The sequence below is a fragment of the Plectrocnemia conspersa genome, unplaced genomic scaffold (genome assembly GCF_051122295.1).
Source record: "Plectrocnemia conspersa isolate PC_06_02 unplaced genomic scaffold, ASM5112229v1 ptg000007l, whole genome shotgun sequence".
Classification (NCBI taxonomy): Eukaryota; Metazoa; Arthropoda; class Insecta; order Trichoptera; family Polycentropodidae; genus Plectrocnemia; species Plectrocnemia conspersa.
In genome coordinates, this window is record NW_028277171.1 from 3,393,850 (window position 1) to 3,417,034 (window position 23,185).

General features: G+C 29.3%; 1 protein-coding gene across 6 annotated transcripts in view; it reads left to right on the plus strand.

Moving 5' to 3' along the window:
• Positions 1-23,185, plus strand: part of svp (COUP transcription factor 2) — a 135,163-nt gene that overhangs the window by 48,506 nt on the left and 63,472 nt on the right. For 2 of the 6 annotated variants that reach the window (XM_088188592.1, XM_088188590.1), the window contains exons 3-4: positions 7,738-7,761; positions 15,899-16,444. In XM_088188592.1, coding sequence (XP_088044718.1) covers positions 7,738-7,761; positions 15,899-16,444 — 570 coding nt within the window. Of the gene's footprint in view, positions 1-7,737; positions 7,814-15,898; positions 17,288-23,185 lie in introns of those variants that run through there. The other 4 variants (XR_015810210.1, XM_088188593.1, XM_088188591.1 and 1 more) reach the window with 4 other exon arrangements.

Sequence of the window (23,185 nt, forward strand, 5' to 3'; positions counted from 1 at the left end):
ATTTAGGTGATTCGAAATCGCTAAAGCCATTCTACTACTGTTATACCAGAAGTCGTCTCAAAAATTACGATCAATAAACAAGTCGATATGACAAAAATAATATTTTTCTAAGCGTATAATATCGAGTTTCATTATACATACCTTTTATTGAGAAACGATGGATATATTTATACATAACAGAATATAAAAGAGTAAATATTTTATTGATGCTTAACTGCAAAACTTTTGATACTAATATATAAAATAGGTCATTGCTGCTTTTGATTTAATACCACTCGAATGTGTCATATATTTCGTTCGGTTCGGAAGTGCAATATATCGGTTGTATTATGATAATATCTCGTTGACATGGAGACATGAGAGGTCGTAGTTCAGTGTAGCGGGTTCGAGCACCCCGCGGGGCCTGGCTTGAGATTCTTCCTCATCTGTTATCTGCCATTGAATACCTGTTGTGCCTCTTATAAACGGAGGTGACCTCCGGTACGGTCCTCTCACCGAGGAGCACAAGATTACAGCTTCCTTTTCGATTTGACAAATTGCCAGTGAAATTCTTGCGAATGGCGTGGGAGTTAAAAATATGACGTTAATTATGCTGTACCGTATTTATAGATGAATTATTACGTTGTAGTCAGTAGCTAAAATAAAATTTATTTATGAAACAATAATAGTATATGTGCTTTTCATAATAAATATTTCATAAAAGCTATCAAAATATAAATAAAATCTTATTGTGCCAATAATAAAATTATTATCTAGCCTACTTGTGCTGTTTAATATGTATCATACAAACGAAGAGTAAATGAGAATTGATTTACTCGTATTATCATTATCAATAATTAATTTATAAACCATAATTTTATATGGACAATTTTTATTTACTCTTTGTTTGTACAATAATGTTAAGCATAAAAAAGCCAGATACAAATATTTTTAATGTATTTATACTAAACATAACAGATAAAAAAATCAGATACTTAGTTAGATAGCATTATCTATTGAAAATATTGAATATTACAAAAATATATTTCTTAATATTGCGTGAGAATAAGATTTAATATATAAATATATTTTCATAATATTTTTAAATGCTCTTAAATTAAGAAAATTTATAAGGTTACTTAAAAATTATAATTAAAACTTTTACGCGTTATATTCGTATCTGGATTTAATTATGGTGATAATATCTATAATTATTTTGAAGTAGTTTTTAATAAACTTTTCACCAAATTACTAGGCTACTTTTAAATGCCACATTTTAATAATATCATCATTTAGATGCTGAATTTATAAATTATAATTAATAAAAAGAAATTAAATATATTTAAAAAAATAATTCTGGTTAGTTAAAAATCTTTGAAAAATTAAAATGAACTTTAAATAAAGATTTAGAGGTTACTTTTAAGGGCTTTATAAAAACATATAATATGTTTTTTAACGTTATTTTGTTTGATATGAAAGCTTAGAGATGTGTTTTATTTTTATTTCACTTAAAGAAATGTAGCAAAAGTATTAATATTTTTGAATAAATTTTATATCTGGTTTGTTAAAAATTAGAATAACTTTTCATTAAGATTTGGGGGTTACTATCAAATGCTTTTTAACGTTATTTTGTGTGAAATAAAACCTAAAGTTATGTTTTATTTTATATTTTATTTAAATAAATGTAGCATAAGTATTTATATTTTTAAGTAAATTTTATTTCTAATTTGTTAAAAATGTATAAACAATTAGAATAACTTTTCATTAAGATTTTGGGGTTACTCTCAAATGATTTTTAAAAACATATATGGTTTTAACGTTATTTTGATTGAAATAAAAAAATATTTTATTTAAAGAAATGTAGCATAAGTATTTAAACTTTTAATATCATATATTACATTATTAGGTTTTAATTTTTTTGGTGTGTATGGATTAGAGTTAATAATTATTATGATTATTATTAAAATGTATCGTCTGAGATACGATTAAATTAGACTTTTCTTAAATTAACGTAAACATCTAAAACCGAATGAGTCCGTATAGTATTATATAATATGTATCAAACTACAGTTAATTTAAATTTAGATTTAATTTTATAGTTTATTCGACGTTTAACTGTTATTAAAACAAAATTTTAAAAACACCTTTCTTACTATTTTTTAATCTACTATTAAATGTAAAAATGTTATATCAATATTATTTTCCATATTTAATACTATTTTTTAAAAATATGAATATTTTTAATGAGTTCTTAAAATAAATAAAAATTTGTTTCTTAAAATAATTTGCGATTTTTTTTGATAGATTTTATAGTAATGTTATATATTGTTATATTTTATAACTCTTTGTTTTCGTTAGATCAATGACCCTTCATACGAGTTTTGATCCAGCAAGTCTATTTATAGACTAAGACGACGGACATCCCTTAATTAGCATAATTATATAAATAGGAGAATTTCGTTTGTTCGTCAGCATTCTTACAAATTACTTCAAACCATACGGTCAGTCATCTGACCCCCTAAATACCGATTTTCATCGATTACCCGCGAATATATAATATACCAGTAACTATATACTCAATAATAATGTCATATATTAACCACTTTTTGATTATTTTTTTTGAGCAAACTAATTTTTTGAAACAAGTTTTTTTTATTAATAAAGGTTATTTTACTGGCTTCATTTATCAGTAAACCAAGTATTTTATATTTATTTTTTAGAAAGAGATACTGACGCGTGATTAAAAATTACTAAAAAGTCGTTGGGTTAAGAAAAAATAACAACCTAGGATTTTGGTGCTCCATAAATGAATGTTTTTGATCTATTTTTTAAGTCATGATTGACTACTATTAAATTGTGACAAATATTGTGTTAAAATTTGACCACTTTCAATGTATCGCATTGAGTGAAATAAAAGGCTTATAAACCAGTGGCATAAGTCACTGTATTTTAATTTAAAGTTACAAATATCATATCAATTTTTGGTATCTATAGATCAGACTATGCTGTATTAATTTGTTCAAAGTCAGACCATCTCTCGATTTTAAAATAATTTTATCGAAAAGGATTTTTATCAGATGGATTAGATTGACTGTACGCGGCGAAACATGTAAGCACGCGCTGGATCGTGGTTGTTCCTCGAATGAACGTTCACACAATTATATAAGCGGCGTTATGCGCATGCGTTGCGGCCATGAAGTCATGACATGACGCTCGTCGTCAGGATAACGACGCGGCACGCGAAGAACTCCACATCCTATAACCATCCGATTCGCCATAATGATCCTCTTACTTGTAATTATCGCGGGCTAGAATGTCGTTATGTACACCACATACCTAATGTAACGTTTCAATCTAAATAAAACAAAATCAATCTAGACACAACAAAATTGCGCAATTATCTGAGCAATTTATCGGATTGCAAAATCTTCTGAGTACTCGGAATTGACGTTATTGATTCATCTGTCGAACGAGCTGTGCTACGAGGCATAGAACAGTTTCTTTGAATGGGTGTTTTTGTAACTGCATAAAATAGTTCATGTGTATGATGCATTCTTGAATATTGTATGCAATCATTAACGTTTTTATATTTGGACAATACGTAAAAATACTATTGGTCTATCTTGCCACAGAAGACAGAATGTTTATTGCATGTATTTATGTACAAATTAATTTAATCCTAATATGTACACATACAATAAATAATTTCAGTATATTATAATATAAAAGCTATGCAAAATTAGGTAATCCATATCGAGTAAATCATAAAAAAATTCATTATAATTGTGATTAAATTTGCATGGGAGCGACTGTATTAAAAATAATTTGTTAACGAAATAACACACAAGTTGAGCCATAATGTTCATTGTTCGTTTTATATTTTAATAACCTATAAGTAATTAGATTAGCATTTTTATAGCATCATTGCTTTCACAAAAGTCACGATGTTATCAAACTACTATTTATTAATTTAGCACATCGTGTAGAATAATTCTGTACAACCAGTTTTGTAGTACAAAACTATATATGTCATAAGTTCGAGGATCCTATGTATTTCTAATGAGTGATTTGATGAAAGCGTAATAAATTGATTAAAGCATAAAACATCTACTTATTTGCAAAGATCAATTACTATTTTATAGACGCGTATGTGTAAAATAAGTCTCAGGACATAAACTTTCGAATGCTTTAAAAGCTCCGTTGCATTGGTGCTTTGGTATCGTTCAGCGTTACATTTATTGCCCCCATATTTAAAAGCGAAAGATGCAATTTGCGCGATTACTTTGATGGGTTTTCCAAGTACCACAGTCACTTCCTAATGAACGGTACCTTTGATTTTTATTTTTAAGCTTTTACACCATATTACAGCCAGAGATGGCGAATAAACATACATTATGATAAAATCGAGTTTTACGATGATTTTATAACCCTTTCGCTTAAGCTTTCTCATTTATTCAATCGCCGTCTCATGAATACGAATTCACGCTAACAAGCCGATAATACGCTAAACATTTTTTTATAACGAATAAAAAAATTCTCCGATAAATTACGATCATGCAAATTAGCCGAAGCGAATTTGCTCTCGCCGCATGCCATTATCTTTATTGTTATGACGTTTTTTCTCGTCTCGGATAGAATCCCAATATCAATTAATTTGTCTTCCGATAGATGGATGTGCGTTTCTACTCTGTTAGATATTCAAATGGTGTAACATTAATTACCGGAATCTAAATAAATTTGTCACTACAACACTGGATAGTGTCCGGCCTCGGCCGGCGCTAATAAATCACCCGAGCTCAAATGACTTAATCACCTTTAAGTGAATACCAGAATACCGGCAGAGATAGTGTCGAACTCGACACAGGCTGACTGTGAAATATGTTGACTTTAAATTAGATGGTTAATTGATAAAAAAGGGCGTGTAAAGATGCGCGCCAGTCGTAATTAATTATGTGAGGCGTGTGAAAAATGAAGGTGGATATTAAAATCGGACGCTTCTCAAACATATTATTAAATTAAAATTATTTAGCCTAAGGTTATCTTAAACTGCAGTTATTATATCATGCAGTAAGTTGATATTTTGTATCAGCATTACATGATTTTTTAAATATTAAAATTGATAATAAATATATTTTGAGAAATAATCTATTCCAAATTTATTTTTATTACTTCATTGTCTCTATATAAATATATTTTCAATCATTGTAATCACTACTGTTTATTATTTATCGATGCTTAACATTTCTCGAGAAATAATAATGTGATCCAAATTTATTTGACATATTCTACACAGTATGTATTAATATTATTACAGTATATATCTTTGTATATATAAAATAATTTTATTGAAAATTTAGTTCAATGTTCATTAATATGAATAATATTTAATAATATATCTAGTTGATAATTATAATATAAATGAACGAAAAATATGGTAAAACATTGATTAAAACATACTTTAAAACAAATTCTTATATGAGATATTTGAGAAGATTGGTAATATAATATAATTAAGGCATTCATTTTTGCATTCGTTGACAAAAAATGTTTGCTAATCATAATTATTAGAATCAGTCATGAAACTTATATTATCAAACAACATTTTTGGAGTGTTAATCGAAAGTTTCTGTCCTTTTTCTTATTACCTGTTTTGAACGCAGTAGTGAATTTCGAAAAATAAAACTTATTTAAATTAAGTTCTTAAAGAATTTTTTTGGAAAATACTTATTTTACAAGTTTCTCGAGGAATTATCATGTAAACGAAACGCTAGTCACTTGCAAAAATCGAAAGTTTTTGCTTAAAGTAATTTTTAAAGCCGGTCAAAAAATTTACACTGTTTGAAATGTTAATCAGAAGTTCTTGTCACTATTTTTACTACTTACTCTGAATGCATTTGTGAAATTAGCAAAGTAAAGCTACTATTTATCTTTAAAATTATATTTATGGTAAACCATTTAAAAATATTTGTATAAAATTAATTTTTAACAAATAAATAAATGATCACTTTGCACTTATTATATTTATTCTTATAAATGAAGCAGTAATGACATTAATGAATTTAAACAAATTGTTTGCTTTACCTAATTCTTAAAACTTACATTGTCAAACAATTTTTATGGAATTTTAAACAGAAAATCTGTCTTTTTTCCATCTACCTGCTCTAAATTCAGCTGTGAATTTAGCAGTATTTATCTTCAAAACTACAATGGTTATAAGCCATTAAAAATATTTGTATACTTAAAAAAACAATTAATGAGTATTTTTGAGGAAAAACTAATCATTTCAAGAGTTGAGTCGGGTAAAAAATTATATTGTCAAGCAATGTTAATGAGTGTTAATTAAAAATCCTGTTCCTTTTATATCTACCTGCTTTGACCTATTCAAAATTACAGCTGTTGTGAACTATTTGAAAATATTCAAATAAATTTAATTTTTAATAAAAAAAACCATACGAGATTTTTCGAAAGACGTAAGATATAAAAAATAACATAAAATTTTTATCGAGTTATTCTCGAAAACTAACTTTTTTTAATTTAATTGTTGTTCACTATTAAGAATGATATAATTTATGATATATTATTTTGACATTCACGAAATAAGTGATAAAATCTTTTAAAATTAATACTTACATATCTAATTGTGATGTAAAACAGATTCTGATAATTCATTTAAAAAAGTGAATCTAGGTTTTAAGTAATCGTTTATTTAAAAAATAGTTGATACTGCTATTTATGATTCGAAATACTCAAAATGTAACATATAATGATTTGGGGTGCCACAAGAATAAAATGCTGCTCATCAGATGTATAAACACAGCAATTGAATAATAAAACTTTTTTTATTATATTTGATAACATTAAAACGATTATTGATTCTTCAGTTTTGTATTATGATTTTTGTTGTTAATATATTCTTTCAGTATTGTATGTTATATAACAACAACAAACTTATTTTAGTAAATATTTTTAATGAAAAATTAAAAATAAGGGTGTTTGTTATGCAAATGCATTTTACATTTATCATTCATCATACTTTGTATTCAATAAAATATGGATCGATATATGAGATCCTTGGAAGATGATAAATTAATTTTTTTATGATATGCGTATCAAAAGGGATATAAAAGGAAGTTTAACTTAAGATCTCTTAGATATGAGAGCAATATATAGTTTTGTGTTTGTTTTAGAACTCAACCATTCGTTGCTATATGGCATAATGTTTCGCTTTATTTTTGTAAAAATAAATTAATTGAAAAAAATCTGTAGAATTTTTGCAATTATGCAAATTTTGCCTTTTTGTAAAAATAATATAATAAATATAAATAAATAATATATAAAACATGAATTCACAATAATGAGACAACAAAATTAGAACGATGTAAATTAAATTATAATGTTCAAAATCATACATATGTCAATTTTATTTTATGCGCATTCAGGTTTGGCGCTTAATACGCGTCGGAGTCTATTCGAGTTTCGAGCCATTTAATCAAGCATTTTCATTTCGTGCCTTATCACGTTTTATACAGCCTCTATAAAATATGTCTCAATCGTTAATATTGCCATTGCGCAATATTTTATAATCGCAATTCCATATTTATTTGAACCGCGCCGACTCTCACACCGAGACCAGTTAAAACGGTCACTTTACAACGCGCTATCTTAATTACCGCTCGCCAATAAATCATGTTATAAAATAATGTTACTTTGAATGCGAATTGCTTTTTAACTTATGCTGATTTAATTTTGTGTCCCAAGGTCGCGCAGTGGATTCGCTAAGATGTAAGAGAACATCTCTTTTGCAGTTGCCCAGCCGTCTTGCGGCCGGGCGATGGTTCGAATTAAGTTTTTTGATATATAATATGATTTTTTTATTATTGTTTTAAGGCACTCCACGACTGCTTTCGCGTTCACGTAAAACAATAAAGATGGTATCATCTGAAGGGCGACGCTCTTGTTTTTTTTTGAGAATTTTATCCTAAAACGTGATCACGAATTTACATCGGCTTATTTCTTATAATGCGCGGTTGCCGAGTAAATGCTTTATTATTTCGACTGTTGATCGACGATTTGATTTTTGCCTTACATTAATTACAAGCCGAGGAGCATTGTACATAATACGAACCATTGTTCATATGCTAATAAGATAACATTATTACTATTTCGACACACTTTGTCAGAACAATCAGCATGTGTATTTTTTTCAATATTAAATAATGGATACCGATTTTTAATAGGTAAACTGCGGTAACTAACCACTTTCTCAATATGTCATTATATTATTTAATAGTGTATGGCATGACTGTTATTCTGATGTGGATCATCTTAAATATATAAACTTTCGATACGTTTAATTGTAGTGTCAGTTTATCCCAGGTTTACTCAAAGGTGTATAGTTTATATTGGCGGTCGTAAAAAATGACTGAGCATTGTTCTCACGTCTTCTCCGTTTATTTACGGCGTAAGTTGAGATCTTCGTTCGCGGAATCGATGATGGCATTATTGCAGGAAGAAAGCGCTTTTGATTGGAGCCGAACACTATTTCATGTAATACCGTTTACCTCTGTAACCTGTTCTCACCTGAGCGTGGCAAATGATAGTAATTGATGTGGATTGCTGCTCATTATCGGACTTCAAAGACGCCCAAACCTTTATCACGATGAAGATCGTGAATCGCGTCATGATAGATTACACGTGACATGGCAAAAAATCATAATTTGAGAGTGTATCTTAAATTTTGTCTTATAACTAATGGTGGAGTACTAATTTATCGCGTTTATTGCTGTGTCGAACAAGGCTGATTTATTTTGTCAATTAAATAGTAGTACCTACCCAAAAGACATTAATCTAAAACATATTTTTTTTATTCTAAATATTTCAGAACTTTTGTATTAAAAATATACCGGATAGTTGTTGAAGTTGCCACATAGTTATCAGAATTAAAATCATAAATAAGATGTTTTATTGTTTTCAAAAAGTCAATGTATGTTCAATGGCTTTCCAACAAATTTGACAATGAAGATAATCTCGGATCATATTATTTTTTATAGTAAAGATTGGCAGAAAGTGCGATTATTCATTACCTGGAATTTTGTTAGGTCTTTGACCGTACCACATCAACATTACTAGAAATCTCATCGAATTCCAATCATCACAAAAGTCAAATCGAATCGTAAACTATTTCGAATAACCCCTAGCAGGATTCTAATCAATTATCAAGATGAAAAAACTAATTGTACATACCAACGATTCGAATCCGTGTCGTTTCGGGAATTTGAAGAAATTGAAAAACGATCGACATTGTACGGCGGGCAGCTCATTGTCATCGATTTGTATTGTCGACACTAGCGTAAAATTATATTGAAAAAGCACGTAAATCACTCGGTGTACAAGAAGTTTGTTACGGACCGGTGCACATCTCTATTAGCGCTCGTTTCGTGGGGATGCTGTGCACTTTTGCCTATCCGATTCTGAATTATTTATGGCGAATTCCGAGTCGATTCTTATTTTTTTTTGCGATCCGTGTCAATAAATCACGCCCTCGAAGTCGAAGGGGTTATTTATCGTTTATAAAATAATATTGGCACCAGAAACGTCTTTATCTGCGACACCGAGGCATTAATCTTGAGATGCACCGGTGCATAATATGCAACTCGGCCAGCGGCACACTGGCCCAATGATTCACCGAACAAGTTCCGTTTTGAAAGATGAAATCAAGCATATAACGGTCAATGACGAACGTTTATTCAATGCTGGATTATTAGCATTGAATATACGTTGAAAGTTATATTTATTTGATTAAAACCCTTAAAAGTTTAGTTTACTCAAATGCTTTAATTATCTATAAATTTACAGATAAACGGCAATTTTTTTAACGAATTTTTCTTTTACAAACTAACTTCATTAGCAAATTTAATCACTTAATAAATAAATAATATGTATGCTATAAAATTTATGAATAATACTGTGTTATACATTTAAAGGTAAACATATTAATTTTGATTATTATTTTATGTTATTTGATTTTAAACCCTTTTTATTTATGTATAAGAAAAATAGTATATTTCCTGATTAGAAGACATGAGTTTAGTAGTATTGTTTATGTTTTTATTTGTTCCATTAAAATAATTGTAAATAGCATATTAGTATTTAAAAAAAAGTAATGGACATCGATGGTGTTAAGTGTAAAATTCTCCATATTTTCCAAGGAGAAAAAAAACTAAATAGACAACTAAAAAAATAGTGAAATAAAACAATATCTTAATTTTATTAACATAAAATTTTGGTGTTTAATTTTAGATTTTGGAGATAGCATTTTTTTGAGCATGTGTATTTCGATTAATGGTACAAGATAACATTGTTAAGTAATTTTCAACTAAAAGTGGAGCTTAAGAAATGACTATAAAATACTTTTTCTATCAAGATAATTCTAATTCTAGCATGTGACAATTTATAAATTAATCATCGACCAGCAAATGATTTTCAATACTTTGTATTTTGTCATACCAAACCATACATTTTCCATTTTTTTGCAAAATGTCACAATAAAAAATATGTAATTTTACGTATAAATCAATTCATCTTATTATTGTCGCAAACTTTTTACAGTGTAAATCCGCTGTAACTTATTTATTTACGCTGGGTAACATTCGGATTTTACAATGAGGAATTGATTACAATGAGACACAATATTTATTAAAAATATTAAAATTATTATTTCTCGATAAATTTTATAAAAAATTTTTATTACATAAAATTAAATTTGTAGGAATATTTTTTAAAAGCTTAAAAACCCCTGCACAAGTAAGGCCTATCGGGATCATGCCAAATATGCATACTTCTTGGAACGTTTTTAACGTACAATTAAAGATAAATTTTATAATCGATGAAAATTGATGAAAATTGATTGAACATTGATGTCATTAATTAAATATTAGCAAAATCCAGTAAAATGGGAAAAAAAATATTTGCAGATTATTTAATTGCTAACAAAAAAAGAACGAGGATGTTTGATTATACTTTATATGGCATGTGTTTATTAAAGGTTTATTTTAAGAATAATATGTAATAATTTATTTTCAATACTTACTGTGTTATAAATATTTTTTTTATTCTTTAAAATTTTTCTAGATATCCCGGAAAATTTGAGAAGTGAAGTCGAGAATTCTTATTTCTCGAGAAATCAAAATCAGATTGTCTATTAATGGTAATTTTTTTTCGTCAATTAAAAACTTCAGTTTGGTCGATGTAGATTATTTAGAAAATTAAAGTTCATTTTTTATTTAGGAACAGATTTTTCCCCGGACTACATTCTAAAAAGACTCTTTGCTTTATATCTAATTTAATTTTCTGATCCTTTTGTTTTATAGAGTTATAAAAATGCCCTAAGATCACCCTGATTCATAAAAAGGGTGAAAAGTCATACATTGATAATTACAAGCATTATTGCATTGCTTTTAGCACCTGAAAAATTATATATATTATAATACATAAATATGTTTTTAATCATTACAGGTGCATGTTCTTTAAACAGCAACATGGCTTCAGCTAATCTCAATCCATTGTCACGGACCTAATGGTTTTTACTTACTTTGTTTCGAAATTATTTGTTAAACGCTAGTGTACAAAAAAAGGTTATAAACATAGATTTTGAAAAAGCATTTGATAAAATAAATCAGGATTTACTTGTGACAAAAAAATTATCTAATTTAGAATTTTTTAATGGTTTATTTAGTATGAAAATTCATTTTCAGAAAAATATTACTATTTTTATTGCATATTAATGGAATTGAAACATTAATAAATCGCACAACAATTTATTTATATGCGGATGACCTAAAATTTATTAAGACAGTGCAGTCAATTTAGAATTCTCTTGATCTACAGGAGGATCTAAATATTTTATAGTAGTGGGCTTTCAATAGCCGGCGGAGAGCTCCTACTATCTTGGCGAATATATTCTAGATAGACATTCCTTTAATAAATATGTTGGTGTAGCTTTCTAAAAACACTGGAAATTTAGCACATTGCAGATTTACAGCAAAACGATAAAAATACTCGGTTTTATCTTGAGATATATGTATTGCGCACTCTTTATGATGCTCTAGTCCACAGTATACTAGAAGCTGACTTTTTTTTTATGGATTTGCGTTTTATAAAAGTACAGCGTAATTCCTTTCAGTCTTTATATTTGATGGAATACGGGTACTATCCATAACTGTTTCTCAGTGCTTACATTTTGGAAGCATTGAGATACGTTTCGTTGTCAACTTGCAATTAAACACTTTTAAAAAGTGTTCAAAAGCATGGTTGACAACCCTTCGGTGCTCGAGCAGTTTTAAATGCGGGCCCTGGAGGGCTCAGTCGCGTCCACTGTTCTTGCCTGTAAAGACAAGGACTGGAGCACTCTCCAACTCTTCTGCTGCTCCATATTGTGCATTGAGTCTCTTTTTATGTTTTCATGTTTTTAATTTTATGTATGTGTTTATATTATTTTTAAATTGTTTTAACTTTTATACTTTCCGCCATTATGACGCATCTGTCAAGTCACGATGGTCATAATTTTATTAAATGAATAATACTAGTATCCTATTCGCTTAAAAAGTCATAAAAGTAGTATTAAAATTTAACAGATGTATTTTATATTTATTATCCGTGAACAAATAATTTATTCATAATAATTCTGTATAAAAAACGTAATAATATAATCTTATATATTTATGAATTTTACATAAAATATAGTATTTATTATAAACATACTATTTTGAAAGCATAAAATTGATTAAGCGCATGAAACTCATATTGTTGTATTTTATAAATTTAAACATATCCGCTATTATTTGATTATTTTTGTTTGTTTTCAAATGTAGATAAACAAAATAATGTTTATAACAAGTAATAAATAAAAATTATTTCCTTAGCAACAATCTTTATTGTTCCACACATATCTGAGTATGTATTATTTTAATTATTTTTAAAAATGGCTGAGTCTTAGTTTGTTTGATAAAAATAATCGTTTTACATTCTAATCTTTCATAAATATTTTCAGAGATTTTCTCTGACGCGTGTTTACATTTACGATATTCTCATATTGCACAATAAATAAAGGCTCAGCCCCGGACGGTCATTGAATAATAACACCTTTGTGCTTTTTATTTATGTCCGATGAATACACCAATAAAAACAAATCCGATAAGCTTTTATTCATGAAAGCCATAAATAAGGCGATCGTTGAAACCTGATTTGGTATAAGCGATACATGATATTTATGCAAGCTGAGGTTGCATCTCATTATTGTTGAAAGAAGGAACACCGCTATATCGATATATTGTATTATATGTGCTTTTATTAAATAGCAGTGATTTTTATGGAGAAAAATTGAAAATATGGAAGGAACAGTATTAAACATTTCAATTAGAGAGCAACACTAAATAATCACGTCAACCGGATAATACCAAAGACACAATCTAATCGCTTCCAGTGGAATCTCTACAAGGCGAATAAATCGTCGTAAGCGTGTCTTGTTTAGAAAACTCGTTGCTAGATCTTAGAAAACGGTGACCAAAACCAGATTTATGTGTCGAAAAATAATCTCAATAATACACACAACGGGCGTACCCGGGATAAAATTATGGGCGTCGTTAAAACATTTTTTATTTATATTAAAATGCTTTTAGATATGTACGCTACATTATCAGATTCACTGCGATCGTTTGTCGATATAATTGATGATGGTTAGTGCTCGCGCTTGATTAGCAACTCAACGGGTAAATGGGTTAATTGCAAACGAACGACCTTAACCGAGGAATTGTATCATTGGCCAAGTGCCTCGAGCCTCGAACAGGTGGAAGAGAGAAATAATAATAAAAAAAACAGTATATCGTTTACTGTTTGCTGCAGTTGTGGGTAGCGGATGTGGGATTGTTGAGTCACAGCCAGTCTATCTGGTAATTTATCAATTTCGCAACGATCTGCTGCGCTATGCGAAAAAGCGTCAAAATGAGCGTAAAAAATAAATCGTTGCCGTCATGTCAATTTGTTTGACACGACCAATAAAACTGTTGACATGATTAATGGAACATCAATTTTCGCATAAATAAATATCTGGTGCAATATATAAATATCATTGAAGAAGAAATAGTTTAGCAAGGTTACATTAAAAAGGGGGTTCGTGAATTTTTTCTTAAAAAATATAAAACTAGATTTAATATGGTAAATTATGTATAGATTTCAAATATATTCTTGTTTTTTTTTTTACAAAATATATTTTTTTTGGTAACGTCAATTTTGTAAATTCAATTAAATGACAAAATTTATAGCATCAACTTTAATATTATAATTTATATAATCATATATTAAAAAAAAACTGTATGAGCTAACTTTTAATTGCACAATAAAATTATATGCATCACTAATAGAGCATAAATTTAGCTTTGTACAATTTTTATTTATTTATTGCAATTATTTGGCAAAGATAATGTAACTCGATCTATGTGTAAAAATACTGTCTTACTTTTTAAATAGCGCTGTATTTTTGTAAATTTTATCGTTTTTCAACTATAGATTTTTATAATTTTTTTAGTGTACTATAATACATATTGAGAGTCAAGTTCTATATTTCACGTTAAATAATTATTTTGTGAAGTAGAAAAAGCTTAGAATCTGTGTCTTATAAAATAAAATTATTTTGTGAAAAACTATTTTTGCTACAAATTTTTTGATCATAAATTAACATTTCAACTATATATTTAATATCTTACAAGAATAATTACGACATTAGCATAATTTATTCATATTTCTTACATAAATATTATATATACTGGATAACCAACTTAAATATTTTATTTAATAACAATTTTAATATGTAGAAAAATCAAAAATTATGAACATAGTTTAAATAAAATTATATATTTTTTAATTACACTTTAAAAAAAACAAAAATAATGAAAAATCGTAAATTAAAATCATTAGAATAGATATTATATAATTTCATTGCATTAATTATTTATTAGGTAATTATAATTTTCCTTGATTTATATGTGAATACACAGATTATATTTTTGAAAACGTTTAACAACTAACTTAAATAAATAAATTAATGTTTTACTTTATTTATTTAAGTTTATGATTTAATATAAAATTTACAATGAAGCAAAGCTTATTTTTAACGTAATAAAAGCTATGTTTTACGATTTACATTAAAATTGTGAATTTGTAAAGTAGAAAAGGTTTAGAATGGAGATAGCTACAAATAAATTACCGTATTGTTTTTTACAAAATGGGATAAAGCAAATCTATGAGTTTTATGCTAGCAAATGCATTTTTGTAATAATCGTTTTAATTATTTCGTATTTAAAAAGTGACAACTTTTACATTTAAATGGAATTATTTTTGTACAGTATTATTTGCTAAAAGCGCCTGATTTTAACGGCTAATAGATAAATGATACTATTATCATTTTTACATTCACATAGTTATTGTGTTTAGTGTATGTTTTTAATTAAATGCTTATACCATAAAGTTTTAAATAACCTAGCGCTTATATTTGCAAAAAGATTACTCGTAAAACAAATCAAGAAATGATGTCAAACTTTACGATGGCTTAGCACTTAAACAATGTCATATTATTCTAACGCAAATTACTGTTCATAGTCTAACGAGTAAAAACAAATTGTATTGCATATATAATAGATAGATGAAAACTTCAATATATCAACAGAGATTAGACTGATACACCAGCACGATATATATCATGACGATTTCTTAGGAATTTGCATTACCGTAATTGGTTTGACTAATTGCGGTCAATAGTAGGTTTCTCTGCAATCGCACTGTTATAATGACAGCAGTTGCATAACGCTGGCGTGCGATTCTATTGCTCTTAATTGGCATTAATTGTGTTCTTTTTGTTTCATTTCAGCCGTGCAAAGAGGGCGGGTGCCCCCTTCGCAAGGAAGCTCCATCGTTCCCGGACAGTTCTTCGGCAGCACGGACCCTGTTGCAGCCGCTGGCCTCAACGGACACTCATACCTCTCCTCCTACATATCGCTGCTCTTGAGGGCAGAACCCTACCCCACCTCGAGATACGGCCAGTGTATGCAACCGAACAATATTATGGGAATAGACAATATATGTGAACTAGCTGCTAGGTTATTGTTTTCCGCCGTCGAATGGGCGAGGAATATCCCGTTCTTCCCCGATTTGCAAGTGACTGATCAAGTGGCGTTGCTCAGACTAGTGTGGTCGGAACTGTTTGTGTTAAATGCGTCTCAGTGTTCGATGCCCTTGCACGTGGCACCGCTGTTGGCAGCCGCCGGTCTGCACGCCTCTCCGATGGCCGCCGACAGGGTGGTCGCCTTCATGGACCACATTAGGATATTCCAAGAGCAGGTGGAAAAGCTGAAGGCGTTGCACGTCGATTCGGCCGAGTACTCCTGCCTGAAAGCGATAGTCCTCTTCACCACAGGTAAAATTTTTGATTCGCTCTTCGGTGACGTGTCCCTATTGCTGTACAGGACCTGCGCCGCCGGGTCTAGTTTGGCAACGATATCCGACGTCCTGTCTCTGGTAAAGCAACATTTAGACGCCTATAAAGAGGCGGCTCAACCCGTATCCAAGAACACCTCATCGGGCTACTTTTCGGGTCTAGACTCTTCCTTATCGTTGAGCTCCCCGATGAATTATAGCGGGCTGATGTCTGGTAGTAGTAGACTACAGTCTGGATTCACAAGCACTCCTCGTATCCTATCGTCCTCGAACGCGTTCCAACACGGCAATCTCAGTAACTTTTCACCCTATTCCAAGCCCGATTCGTCTTATCATTAAGGTATCGAGACAAAGACTCCCATTGTTTCCAGAGTGAGGAATGCACTTGTCTTAGAAATTCTCACCGTCGCGGTGACCATACTGTACCTACAACACTTATTATGCGGAATAATTTTGTCCCGGTCAGGATTTCGCGATCGAGTCGCGGATAAGAACTCGCGCACGCTTTTAGATGTCTCGCTGAGATCAACACACCAGGGTTACCATATTGCAGAGTTATATATTTTTATACTTTGACATGTCGCACGTCGGCTACAATAACGACACAACTGAGCTAAATATGTAACTATTTTTAATCCCTCTATTGCCAGAAAATCAAAATTCAAGGATTGAATCAATTGAATCTCAGTTAAAATTATTAAGCAACCTAATTTACCACTTAGTTTCAAAATAAACTAATATTTTAAAAACACAATCTTTCTTTTCTGCAATTGTCATTTTTTCGTATGCTACATTACACCACTTAGTGGAAAAACAAGAAAAATTCACTCATCAATTTTAAAGAAATACTTTCCACTGTGTTGGGTTTGAAATTGTTTTAGATCAAATACATATTTGAAACATTTTTTGTTGGAGTAAGTCTTATATGATATTTAATTTGAGTACATCCTATTTTACAATTAATAAATAATCAATTTATTAACAAATATTTGAGTTACATTTTGAGAATAATTTAATTTTTAATCTCTTTCATGATGATTTTTATTTTAAAAACTGCTTTTAAAGATTTTTATGAATTAGTTTTTCTTATCTAGATACAACTTGTTACATTTTTTTTTTCTAAGACTAACGTTAGCTATACACTCTTATTGTCCAATATTCTAACCTCACTAGTTCCATAAAGTATTAACTTAAATCATATATATTTCGATTTGTGACGTTATTGTAGCCGACGTGCGATGTACATATGTGTGTTGTTTGAAGAGGCGATGGTTAGTTTCAACAATGAGAAACTTATCAATGGACATGTCAATCTGCGAACAGTCGCGTAACTATTGCACTCGATTGGTAATAGTTGACCAAAGTTGGGTCTGTCGTTTCAGATAAGCGGAGAACTTTCCATGTCCGGGAAACGTTCAGTGTTTTGCGAAGGTCCTGGTACACAGACGTTCCGGGAAATTGGCGTCGTTCAGGAATTTTGGCGTTGTCTTCCACGACGACAGTTTCCACATTTCTATCGTTACAATTTTAATAAAAATATATTTTGATCAATGAATTCATTATATTTATAAAATAGTATATTATGCATATTTTAATGTAGCTTCCTCTCACGAGCCAATGATTGAGATCTGTATAATTAAAATTATATCAAACAAGCGTTGTGTTGATTTAATAATTAATTACACACTACTTTAAACGTAACAAATTTTCAAAGTGTGCAACATTATATGATATAGTTATTATGCATATTATTAATATGAATTATAAATTGGAACGGTAGGAATGTGGTATACACTTCATATATAATATAATAACGTTTTCATACTCATAGTCTCAATTAACCCACATGTGCGTGTAATTATTATATAGTAGTCGCTAATACAATACGTTTTGTGTATATTTAGCAGTAATTTAAATCGTTGGGTCTATTGTTTAAGTGTAAAATTGTAATTATGAGTTTATATTTATCGCATTATTTAATTTTTGTACGTATTAATTGAGGCTGTGAGGCGTCTGAGATTTTTGAGTAACGGCATCGACGAGCCGAGTGTATTACTTGTAGTATTAACGGTGTAATGCTATTAAATTATTTATTTATTTATTCTATATATAATAGATACGTTAAAGATTGTTACCAAAAAAGTATTTAAACTAGGCTATAAGGAATGAGATTTGTATTAAAAATATTTTCTCTAATAAATGCGTTAATTTAACTTATTAAATATAAAAGTTTTTCATTTTATTGAATTTATATATATATAAAAAAATATATATCAATATACTTAAAATTATAATATATATATAAAGATTATTTGAACAGGTTATGTATGTAAAAAATTTAAGTTTCATGTGTGAGTATAGCTTTAATATAGTTCTTATGAAATATTTGACATTATTATATTTAAATATAATCTGTAAGATCAATATTTTTATTGTGTGAGTATAGCTTTCTTGTTATTCATTAGTAAAATTATTATTTGCATGCCGTATTTATTTTTTGCATGGTGTTGTGTGTTTCTTGTTCTGTTTTTATTTATTTATAACTCCAGTGTGCAGATTTGCATTTTCAACTTTTACAATGCATTTTGTGAAAGGAATCTTCGTTGTTTTATAAACGACCAACTTTCACCCGTTGGTTTCCCAGTTAACAAAAATCCCGTTTGATGCTTTGATATTTATGTATTGTGTAGTTAGCAGCAATGTTTGCAAACTACATATTTTAACTACGATTTTTTTATGAACCTGATCCATAGTTTATATGTAAAAGCTTATTTATCTATGGATTTGATTTATTAATATGATTTATATTTTATCAATATTAATAATAATTATAATAACAATATAAGCAGTAGTTTTAGAAAATGCGTAAAAATCGGACGTAAAAATCGTAATCCTGAAATGAATATTATTTTTTAATGAATCGTTTAAAATATAATTTTATTTTTAAAATATAATCTGTTTCTAACGCTCAGTCATTTTTTAACATCTATATTTGAGGCATTGATGCAAAATATTTTGATAGGCTCCTATTCACTTTCACTGCATATTGATTTTTATTTATTAAGGAAATTTACATCAATAGAAATAAATAATAGTCTAAAGAAGCAAGGTCTGGAGAATAAGGTGGATGAGATAAAATCTTCTAGCAACGTTTCTTGATGTTATTTATAGTCAATTTGTGTGCAAAGTGCAGGCTTTTTATACTTTGGGGTAGTTTTTACTACTTGACCTTTGAATAACCACTGTCTTTTATAACAATTCTTGTCGTACAACAACCAGGATATTAAAAGCTGTTGGGATATGTGGATACGCACTGAGTTGTTTTTATATATAGTTTTGTCTCTAAGCTTTCTCAATCTTTTGTGTCTATGCACTATTAAATCGGACTGGTTTATTTTCTCGACTTGCTAATGTATAGTATGAATATAATATACTTCCATTTCTGTAACCATGACATCATCGTCTATATTTTCTGGTCTGCCACATCCAGGACTATACATTTTTTAAATCTGCTTTAACAATTGCAGATACCTAATGTATCACTCACCACTTCACGAATGATTTTATGAAGAAATTCATATAAATTGTTCACTTGATAGAAATTCTACTATTTGTGTGCAAATTTCACTAACACAGATATAACAAAATATGTACTCAAGCATCAACGGAAAAAGCAAAACTTAAAAAAAAACGACATTCATCTCGGGATTACCTAATACATAAAGAAGTTAAATTACAGCCACCGCCTGTAACATATATAAATTATAATAATAATTTATAGTTTAATTTGATTTCATAAATCACAAATACGTTGAATATTTTTATTACATTAAAATATCAACGTAAGGTCTTATTTTTATATTTTAAGAAGTTCTTTCGGCAGCTTGACCCCAAAGCAACTACCGTTTGTCGAGGTGATACCTCCTGTTGATTCAAACGATACATAATACAGATGTTAAAATTGATAAACATGTCCTCATATTTCGAGTGACTAATTGTCTTTTGAGTCTCTTTTGATTTACGGCATGTCTATTCCGTAAATTAATTGTTATGCCTTGTATGATGTGTCTCAGTCTTTCGACGTCAAATCAATGAATTTTAATTTTTAGATAAATGGCAGTAATTCAGAGCAAAAAATTTATTATCCCCAAAAATATGGCATCGTTAACTGTGATTTTAAAATAAATCATCATGTGTATTTTTATATATTATATAAAAAATTCTAGTTTCGCCCAATTTACACTTATCGATATACATATGTATATAATTCTGTTGTTATTTTTAGTAAAGCTAATGACATAGTACCAAATTCACTAGGGTCACTATTTGTTTTAGCGGTTCTAAGTTCAGTCGGATCGAGATCCTCGGTCAGGTGCGCCTCGGGTCAAACCACTTTCCTCCGGTCCGACACAGAACCTATAATTTATATCGGCCCGAGGAGCGAGCGTTGCGAAAAGGTCTCATACCGTACTGTAAAGATCGGCGCGTACACTATGTTCCGTTAGCCGTGGATCGAATGTCAATTAAAAATAATTTCGGTAAACAAATAATAAATTAGCATAATTAACAAATTTATATCAATGTTTTGAGTGTGTTTTTATAATAATTTATTGTGTGAGATAAAGGTCGAATACACAATTCGACAGATAGAGAAATCACTATTGTATTTTTTTCGTATTATTTAAAATAATGGCATACAATTAAAATGTCAAAAGTAAAACATATAATCTGAAGCTTTATTAATATTTTTTTTATTAAGTGCCGACATAATTTGTAATGTCATAGTGCATTCTACAATAAATTACAATATAACAATTATATTTATCAATATGATTTAGTAGGTAGTGGTAGATAGTGACAGATTTCCAACTTATTTTGTTATTTAAATTGACAATATTTGATTAAAAAAAAATTAAAATATACATCAAAAATTATTAATTTGTGTACTTTATACAAGGGTGTAATATATATGATGAATTAACATTTGGAAGATTTAGATTCAAATCTCATTTTTTTTTAGTTTCTATCGTGTCTGGGAGATCAAATTTTTTAATTAATATTAAATTATATCGATCATTACAGATAATCGTTTTCCTAGATTTTTTAATCGCACATGTAGATATCGTGTTTAATAATTAAAATAAATAAAGCTAGATCGTGCATAGTCAAGTCTAACTATTATAAGCATCAAATGTTTTTTTCGAGATATTTTGATAAATAAAAAAATATATGTGATAAAAATAATATAATAATATAGATATATTTATATTATTTATTAACATACCTTTATTAGGGTTTGTTTAAATGGACGCGAATAAATGAAAAAAGACCAGAACGAATCGATCTATTTATATTAATTAAAAAGCGTCGAGTTACGAAGGAATTTCAGGCTCTCATTTTACCCAAATCGGTTGAAAATTTACTTTTTGTATATTCCCAAAAAGTTCTTTGTATTATTGAAAAAATTAAAAATAAAACAGTTGGCCGATAGGCAAATTTTATAGCGTAACTCTGTAAAAAGCCTCTATATATTTTTTTAATCTGTCGATTCCCACGCGGAGCGGTTTCTTATTATCTGACTATTAACATTACTCAATAGTCCAAAATAACATTCTATAAAAATCCGCCGTGTGCTTTATATTTATAAATATATTTATAAATCAGCCAAATGTGACAAACGATGTCATATATTTTAGACGCAATAAAAAATAATAATGATATAAATAAATTCGCGCAAATTATATATTGAATTCGCAAGTGATACGTTTTGTGAATAATAAATATAATATTTTTACGTCCACGTCCCTGCGAACCGCTTACATTGTTACGAACAATTTCGCCCGCAGCGGCCCCGCCGGCTCGCCGGTCACTCGCTTTCCTCAGGCGCTCGCTCCATCCTGCTCTCGCGCACAGAATACGAGAAGGGCGAGAGCGAGACGGAATACGCGGGTGCGGGTTAATCGGCGCGCGCGACAGAGGCAGCGCTACGGTCGTGACCGGCCGCGGCCCGGCCGGGACGAGTCACGACCCGGTCGTGTGTGACCCGCGTGTGTGAATCGAGAGATGCGCACAGATCCCCGAAACGATCGGGCGGTGGCCAGATATGGCCGGTGTGAGAATTTTCGAATGGATTGCGCATTTATAGATGCAATTTTGGGGTTATAACAATGCTGTATTAATGTTGCAATAAATTTTGTTTCTAAATAAATAATATACATATGTATATAAACTATTTGGAAAATAATTATGAAACAAATTTAAACAAGTAATTAAATAAATAAACAATTATCATTGAATTAACAAATTCAGATTAAATAAACTGCACAGAAAAAATATGGTTTTACCGATCGTTCACACTATGATAAATTGTATTGATTTTTATTCTTCTATAGTTTATTTTGACGCTTATATAATAATATATAATATTTTCTATGAGCTGTAGTAGACCAGTAATAGAGAAATTTTAATACCGAAAATATATGACGAAGCTTGATTTAATTAATCACCACGATATTAAGTAACATTAGAAAACTATTCATAAGAAAATTTAATCTGTGATCATTATGTGTTTTATCTAAAGACTAATAATATAATTAAGTCTTTGCTTTTGTCTTATTTTCACTTTTCTGAAGTCGTAAATTATACCGTCATTTTTATTTGCCCCTTATTCTAAAACATTTTTTCAGCAAATTTTTTGAAAAAATCTACAACTAACTCAATT